This window comes from Yarrowia lipolytica, chromosome 1E, assembly GCF_001761485.1.
Source record: "Yarrowia lipolytica chromosome 1E, complete sequence".
NCBI lineage: Eukaryota > Fungi > Ascomycota > Dipodascomycetes > Dipodascales > Yarrowia > Yarrowia lipolytica.
Window position 1 is genome coordinate 1,168,945 of NC_090774.1, and position 8,698 is coordinate 1,177,642.

The 8,698-nt window shown below is 55.0% G+C and overlaps 2 protein-coding genes across 2 annotated transcripts; one reads left to right on the top strand and one right to left on the bottom strand.

Annotated features, from left to right (window-relative positions):
• Positions 1-1,289: 1,289 nt before the first annotated feature.
• YALI1_E11768g (uncharacterized protein) lies at positions 1,290-7,850 on the bottom strand (the record flags this gene model as incomplete). The annotated part of the gene is made up of 1 exon (XM_503737.3): positions 1,290-7,850. One exon carries the CDS (start codon positions 7,848-7,850, stop codon positions 1,290-1,292), a length of 6,561 nt encoding a protein of 2,186 aa, XP_503737.3.
• A 185-nt stretch (positions 7,851-8,035) lies between these two features.
• On the top strand, positions 8,036-8,339 carry YALI1_E11770g (uncharacterized protein; the record flags this gene model as incomplete). Its single annotated transcript, XM_068282949.1, has 2 exons — positions 8,036-8,062; positions 8,106-8,339. The coding sequence occupies 2 exons, from the start codon at positions 8,036-8,038 to the stop codon at positions 8,337-8,339; spliced, it is 261 nt and encodes an 86-aa protein (XP_068139050.1).
• Positions 8,340-8,698: the final 359 nt, after the last annotated feature.

Genomic DNA, 8,698 nt, shown 5'->3' on the forward strand with positions numbered 1-8,698 from the left:
CCACCGTTCCATGGACTCTACACGCCGGTTTCCTCTTGCTGGGTCGCGTGATGGACGAACTTAATGGAGACAGAAAGAGCCAGCACCCAAATCACCCCAATCGCCCAAATCACCCAAATCAACCCAAAACCAATGTCCCCGATTTCATTTGCTGCCAGTCCACGGGACCTGAACTACGGTACTTGTTACTGCATAGGTGGACAGAAACCCGGGGTTCGTGGTGCTAATGAACGCGAGCTTAGTAAGCGTTGGTAGTTGGTGGTACGAGTAGCTACAGAGTACTCTCTACCCACCCATCCAATGCAGCTGAGCTCATACAGACATTAGAGAAGGCTGCTTAAGAAAGACAGAAGAGAACGGTGTCTTATATACATGGTCACCAACCAATATGAGGCACCCTCTGATGACCGTCAATTCACTGATTACAACTCAGTTCTAGCAATTGTGGTAAGAGTCGGATCGGTCTGGTCAAGAGTACTGGCGCAGCACAGGTTCTTGAAGTTACCGTTGTAATCTTCGGATTGGTGTCGTACATGAGTACAGGCACCGTATGGACTATTATTACTCATCTATGATGTCTTTAGAACCCTTGTCATTGACATAGACCCGTCGGAGTAACTATTGTACTAGTTGCACTATCAAGGTCTCTGCGATGAGGGTCATTAGATGTTTTAACCCGTTACCGGATGAAAAGTCAAGCCTTGGACACACTCTCAACGTTTGATATACCGCCATATTCTCTCTGTCGGACGGAGACTGGTCTGGAGGCTCTTTTTCACATTCGAGAGAGAGAGTTGAGCGACATCCAGCCCACAGCTACGCCACTGCAGAGAGAGATTACAAGAAGACAGAGACCGTCGTAACTAATGTCACCAGCGCCAGACAATACCAGCAGTTCCAGGTCTTCACCGTCATTGAAACAGCAACTTGTGTCACCGGAGCCCAAGTCTCAGGGTAGCAATGTGTTAATACGGTATCGACCCTAGAGTTTGAAGTGTAAAGCTGCCACTGAAGAGACCTTTGTTAACGACTAGCTAGATGTCTTCGATCATAATACTGCCAATGTGGACGAGGCGCGAAGGCTGCGTAATTAGCTGGTGAAGTGCCGAGCGGTGTAGTTGGTGCAAGTTCTATCTGGCTGACGACCGTCACTACTCCAGTACATAGTGTTCTACTCCTGTTGCTCTACTTGTACTACTACTCCAATGCTATATTACAATCATCAATTAAAACATATTTACAACAAAATCCCGTTTGTTCCTCCTCGGCCTGTTCAGCGTGTGTGGCGTTTACTGAACAGGACCCATGACCATGGCGAGCAGAGCCATTCGGACAAAGAGTCCGTGTCGCATCTGTCGGAAGTAGGCGGCTCGGGCATCAAAGTCGACCTCGGGGTTGATTTCGGCATTTCGAGGCAGAGGATGCATGACACACATGTGGGGCTTGGCGTCCTTGAGCACCTTGTTGTCGACCAAGTACGACTCCTTGATGGCCTCAAACTCCTTCTCGTTAGTGAATCGCTCCTTCTGTACTCGAGTGCAGTAGAGAACATCAGTCGTGGAGACAATCTCGGGGGTGAGCGTGGCGGACTCAAGATCGAGCTTGCCCTGAGACTTGAGAAGAGTCTTGAGCTCGTCGGGCAGAGTGAGCTCGGGGGGACACACCAGTCGAATGTTGACCTTGTAGTGGGTCAGCAGACGCACCAGAGAGTGCACGGTTCGGCCGTACCGCAGATCACCCATGAAGGTGATGGTGGTGCCGTTGAGAGTACCAACCTCCTCTCGGATGGTGTACATGTCGAGAAGAGCCTGGGTGGGGTGCTCGACGGATCCATTGCCACCGTTGATGACGGGGACAGGAGAGAATCGGCCGGCGATGTTGGCAGACTCGGGGTCGGGGTGTCGCAGAGCGATGGCGTCCGAGTAGCAAGCAACAGATCGGAGAGTGTCCTGCAGGGTCTCGCCCTTCTTGTAGGAGGAGGCGTCGACGTTGACGGCAATGACACGGCCTCCAAGTCGCTGCATGGCGGCATCAAAGGAAGTGGCGGTTCGGGTGGAAGGCTCGTAGAAGAGGGTGGTCAGCAGACGACCCTTGAGGATGTCCAGAACACCGACTCGCTTGACAGCCTGTCGCAGCTCGTTGGCCAGAGCAAAAATGTCGTGCAGGTTCTCCTTGGAGAACTGGTTGACAGAGAGAATGTGCTGACCAAGGAAGGGGTTTCGTCGCAGCTTGTTGAGAATGGAAGGAGCGGAAACCTCGGGGGGGATGGCACCGACAACAGACGACTCAACGTGGTTGTTAGCGAAGGGTCGAACGTCGGAGGAGAATGAGAATCGGGCCATTCGGGGGGTGGTGGGGGAGTGCACCATCTCCTGGGTGGCAGGAGCAGCCTCAACGGGAGCAGCCTGGGGGTGGATGGAGATGGCCTTGCCGGTGGAAGCACCGTTGAGGTCACCCTCAAGGACAACAGTCTGTCCGCCGACAATGACTCGCTCAACGGAGCCAGTGGCAGGCTTGCCGGCCATGGGAGACCACAGACCCTTGGACTTGAAAGTGTACTTTCGGCCGAGGTTGACGACAATGGAGGTGTCGGGCTGCTCCACCAGCTCGAAGATTCGAACGGGGTTGGTGTAGAGCCGAGCCTCAATGTCCTCGACGGTGAGACGCTTGTCAGCCACGGCAGAGAGCAGCAGAGGCAGGGTCTCGGCAACACCAAGACCAGCGACAACGGGCTGGCCGAGCTCCTTGGCCATCTGAGAAGGCAGAATGCCGACGGAGAAGCAGTCGATGGTGGCAAGGTTGGCCCACAGAGCATCCTGGTCCTCCTGGGTGGGCAGAGAGTGGGCCTCGGGGTAGTCCTCTCGGGCAAAGAAGAGGGCAAAGACGGACACGTCACAGGTGACAGCCAGACCTCGCTCCTTGGCCATGGCAACCAGCACAATGTCGTTCTTGTCAACAACGCCGGTCACGTGGATGGGCCGGTTGTGCAGGGAAGCCAGCAGCAGAATGGAGGCCAGGTCGGTGGTGGTGGCGTCAGTGACAATGGGCTTGTTGGCGGGCCAGGCGCCAAAGTGCTCCGAGATGGCAGCCACCTTGGTGGTGTTGTCGCCCAGCTTGCTGAAGGGCAGCACCAGAGAACCAACCTTGCCGGTCACCTTACCAACCTCGTTGGCATTGTGAGCAGTGGCAGCCACAGAAAGGTTATAGTCTGTGAAGGAGTGGCCCTCGGCGTTAGCCTGAGCAGTCTGAAGCGAAGCCAGATCGATGATGGACTCGGACACGCCCATGGGGAGCAGTCGAGAGAAGGTGAAGCCAGATCGCAGAGACACCTTGGTGAAGTCGGCAATGTCGGAAGAGCCAGCAATGGCAATGTCGGGAACCACACCGGCCACGTTGACCAGACCAGGAAGAGTCACAGTGTTGTGAGACGACTGGAAGTCGGTGGCGGACACGTCCAGAGTCATGTTTCGAGCCAGAGCCTCGGTCAGCAACTTGGCGTTCTTGACGTTGGTCACCAGAGGAACGGCGTAGTCAACAGCCAGACGTCGAGTTCGGTAACCCTTGGACATGTAGTTGGCGGGTCGTCGGAACCGGTTGGAAGAGGGCAGGTTGATGTATAGGTCGATCATGTTGTTGGCCAGGTGCTGAGTCAGCGAGTACTCAGACTTCTCCTCGTCAGCACCCTCGTTGAGGACATCGAGGTACTGGACGGGAACGCCGTGCTCCTGGATGAAGTCGGCTGTACCGGCAGTGGCAAACAGCTTGAAGCCGAGCTCGTGGAGTCGCTTGATGGAGGGCATCAGCTCAACCTTCTCCTTGTAAGAACCAACGGACAGAAGAATGTTCTTCTTGGGCAGCTTGAAGCCAGTGGCAAGCAGAGCCTTGAGGTAGGCTTCGTACTTGTTCTTGCCAAAGGTAGCAACCTCACCAGTGGAGGCCATCTCGACACCGAGGATGGGGTCAGCTCCAGACAGTCGAGAGAAGGAGAACTGGGGTACCTTCACGGCGACAAAGTCCTGGGGGAGCTCCTCCAGGGGGTAAGGAGAGACTGGGAAACCGCAGATAGCCTTGGTGGCCATCTCAATGAGATCAACACCGGTCACCTTGGACACGAAGGGGAAAGATCGAGAGGCTCGCACGTTGCACTCAATGACCTTGATTTCGTTGTCCTTGGCAATGAACTGAATGTTGAAGGGACCAGTCACCTGCAGAGCCTTACCAATCTTGGCGGTGGCCACGACAATACGTCGGACAGTCTCGGGATCGAGATCCTGGGGAGGCACAATCAGAGTGGCATCTCCAGAGTGCACACCAGCGTTCTCAACGTGCTCGGAAACAACGTGCATGATGAGCTTACCGTCCTTGGCAACAGCGTCCATCTCAATCTCCTTGGCGTTCTCAATGTACTTGGTGATGACGACAGGGTAGTCTCGAGACACTTCGACAGCCTGGTTGAGGTAAGAGGCCAGATCGTCTCGGGTGTAGACGGTGTTCATGGCGGCACCAGAAAGCACGTAAGAAGGTCGCACAAGCACAGGGTAAGAGACCTTCTCGGCAAAGGCCTCGGCCTCGTCGATGGAGGTCAACTCCTTCCAGGCAGGCTGGTCAACCTCAATGGTGTCCAGCATTCGGGAGAACTTGTATCTGTTCTCGGCAGAGTCGATCATCTCAGGAGAAGTACCGAGAATGTTGACGTTCTGTCGGTACAGCTGCAGAGCAATGTTGTTGGAGGTCTGACCACCCATGGAGATGACGACACCGGAGGATCGCTCCAGCTCGTAAATGTCGAGGATTCGCTCCATGTTGATGACCTCAAAGTAGAGTCGGTCGGCCTCGTCGTAGTCGGTAGACACAGTCTCGGGGTTGTAGTTGACCATGATGGTTTTGGCGCCCTGTTCTCGAAGAGTTCGGACGGCTCGAACAGCACACCAGTCAAACTCGACGGAAGAGCCGATTCGGTAGACACCAGAACCAAGGACCATGGTGCCGTGATCGTCAAAGGTCAGATCGTGGGAGTCAGCGTTGTAGGTCATGTAAAGGTAGTTGGTGAAGGCGGGGAACTCAGCAGCAACGGTATCAATCTGCTTGACGAAAGGGGTGACACCAGCCTCGACTCGCTTGAGACGCACAGCCAGCTCGTTGGAGCCGGTGTACTTGGCAATCTGTCGATCGTCGAAACCCAGCTGCTTGGCCTCTCGCATGATGTTGACAGGCAGGTTGGAGTTGTTGTACTTGGTCAGGCCCTTGGCGAACTTGACCAGACCGTCCAGCTTGTTAAGGAACCACTTGTCGATGTTGGTGAGCTCCCAGATCTTGTCCACGGTGTAACCAGAGTGCAGAGCGTTGGCAATTGCGAACAGTCGCTGATCAGAAGGAGTCTGCAGCTCGGAGTCAATGTCGATCGACATGAGAGCCTCGGTCTCGTTGAAACCCAGGTTCTGGTAGTCAGTGGACCGGATGGCCTTCTGGATGGCCTCCTCAAAGGTTCGACCGATAGACATGACCTCTCCGACGGACTTCATGGCGGAAGACAGCAGAGTAGACACACGGGTGAACTTCTTGAGATCCCATCGAGGAATCTTGACAACAACATAATCCAGAGAGGGCTCGAAACAGGCACAGGTGACCTGGGTGACGGAGTTTCGAATCTCGTTCAGGGGAATGTTGAGACCAAGCTTGGCAGCGATGAATGCCAGGGGGTAGCCGGTGGCCTTGGAAGCCAGGGCAGAAGATCGAGACAGACGGGCGTTGACCTCAATGATGCAATACTCCTTGCTGAAGGGGTTGAGGGCGTACTGGATGTTACACTCACCAACCACACCGAGATGTCGGATGACGTTGACAGCGGTGGTTCGCAGCATGTTGTAGTCCTCATCAGACAGGGTCTGAGAGGGGGCCACGACGATGGAGTCACCAGTGTGGATACCGAGAGGGTCGAAGTTCTCCATGTTACACACAGTGATACAGTTGTCAAAGGCATCTCGAACAACCTCGTACTCAATCTCCTTCCAGCCCTTCATGGATCGCTCGACCAGGATCTGAGGTGAGCCGGCAAACGCCTTGTTACACAGCTCGATCAGCTCGGCTTCGTTGTCGGCAAAACCGGAACCTAGACCACCAAGAGCGTAGGCAGCTCGAACGATAACAGGGTAGCCAATCTCCTCAACGACAGCAAGAGCCTCTTCCTTGGAAGAAGCAGTGGCCGACTTGGCGCACTTCTCGCCAATCTCCTCCATGGATCGGGCAAACAGCTCTCGGTCCTCGGTGGTGATGACGGTGTCGATGGGGGTACCGAGCACCTTGACACCGAGACCCTCAAACTCGTCCTTCATCTCGATACCAACGTTGAGAGCGGTCTGGCCACCAAAGGTGACGTAGATGGCGTCGGGGCGCTCGTACTTGATCACCTTTCGCACAAACTCGGGGGTCACAGGCAGGAAGTACACCTTGTCGGCCAGACCCTTGGAGGTTTGGATGGTGGCAATGTTGGGGTTGATAAGCACGGTGTAGATGCCCTCCTCCTTGAGAGCCTTGATGGCCTGAGAACCGGAGTAGTCGAACTCACCAGCCTGGCCAATGGAGAGACCTCCAGAGCCCAAAACAAGCACCTTCTTGACCTGCACTCGGGGGTGAGCGGCTCGGTTCTCCTCAATGGTGCCACCGGGGAACTCGATGGCCTTGAGAACACCAGAGGTCTTGTGCTCGACGACAGCCTTGATGAAAACGTCAAACAGGAACTCGGTGTCTCGGGGACCGGGGGTGGACTCGGGGTGGAACTGCACCGAGAAGAAGGGCAGGTCCTTGTGATAGATACCCTCGTTGGAGCCGTCGTTGGAGTTGACAAAAAGCTCCTCCCAGCCGCCAGTCAGAGACTTGGCGTCCACAGCGTAACCGTGGTTCTGCGAGGTGATGTAGCATCGACCAGACAGCAAGTTGGTGCAGGGAATGTTGTGTCCTCGGTTACCGAACTTCATCTTGAGAGTGGTGGCGCCGGTAGATCGAGAAAGCAGCTGGTGACCAAGACAGATACCAAAGATGGGGGTCTTCTTGGCCTCGACGGCCTTGGCGATTCGAGCGGCGGTTTCCTTGAGCACGGAGGGATCTCCGGGACCGTTGGAGAGGAAGAGACCGTCGTACTCCTCGTTGAGGAAGTCGTAGTTGTAAGGGACGACCAGAAGCTCGACGCCTCGGTTGACAAAGCATCGGATCTGGTTGTACTTCATACCAACGTCGACAGCCAGGATTCGAACAGGCTTGCCGTTGACGTGAATAGCTCGGTCAGCAGGAGGGGTGTAGAGCTTGGGCTCCTTGATGGAAACCTCGGCGACCAGGTTGAGCTTGTTAGGGTCGACCCACTCAGGGACCGCGTTGTCAATGCACAGTCGTCCGAGCATGGAACCCTCCTCTCGGATGTGCTTGGTCATTCGTCGGGTGTCGACGCCGTAGATGGCAGGAATGTCCTGCTCCTTGAGCCAGGCACCGAGAGAAGATTCGGCCAGGAAGTGCGAGTACTCCTCGGTGTACGAGGCAACAACAAGACCCGCCACATGGATCTTGTTGCTCTCAAAGTGCTTGGGGAGGCCCTTGACCACTTCGTCCACGGCCTCTCGAGAGGGGACACCGTAGTTGCCGACCAGGGGGAAGGTGACAATCAGAATCTGACCCTGGTAGGAGGGATCGGTGATGGACTCGGGATAGCCCACCATACCGGTTTGGAACACGAGCTCGCCCGCCACAGGCTTGTCGGCTCCGAAAGAGTAACCCTGAACGGCAGTGCCGTCTTGAAGCTCCAGGGTCATGAGCTTGTCCTCGGGGTTGAGGGGGGGGAAGATGGGAAGCGAGGGGGTCATTCTGGGTTAGTATGATCGAACGGAGTGTGATCGTGTGCTACGGTGACGTCTAGAGAGCACAGGAACTGACTGTATCTTCAACATCGATCGATCGCGGCGTCATGCAGAAGCCGTGGTTTTGGTGGATCGGGCAGAGTCGCAGCGTTTTTGTCGTCTCTCAAAAATACCAATACTAACTACTGAGGATGAGAATGGGTAGCAAAAGACATTCGGTGTGTTGAGGGTGTGTGTGTGGTGTAGTTGTAGAGTGTGAAGTGCAAGCTCAGACCATCAGTAGGGTTGCAGAGAAGCAGCAGCAGCACTACGCTACCAACAGCACCATTGACGTTACTCCAGCATCCCCACAACCACCACAGATCACATGTATCTGCAATGGTCGATGGCAGGACAGCAGCTCACCCGTCGGTCAGTAGCAGCAGCTCAGCTCTTCAGCAGCCGTTCAGCATTCAGCAGCCGTTCAGCACTTCAGTAGCTGCAACATGGCAGTAAACTGCATACGTGGGACTACAAGACTGACGACATGTAGGGCACTGCACATCTAAATAATGCACCCCACAGGACCCCAGCCATTACCACCACCCCACACACTGGGCCCCAGACTCAGACAAGCGTCCGTCCACGGTTGTTTCCTTCCATCCGTCTCAATCTCTCAATCGTCTTCACTCACTCACTTTTACTCCTTTGCTACACCTGCCGAATAGGACAAAAGATTTCGTGAGGAAGAGAGAGAGAGAGAGGAGAGGAGAGAGAAGGAGACACATGGGTGTTCCTCGCCTATATAAATATCGAGGCCAATGAAAAAATTTATAACCTCAAGGTTTGGGTGCATAAAGAGGACTTTGGGACCT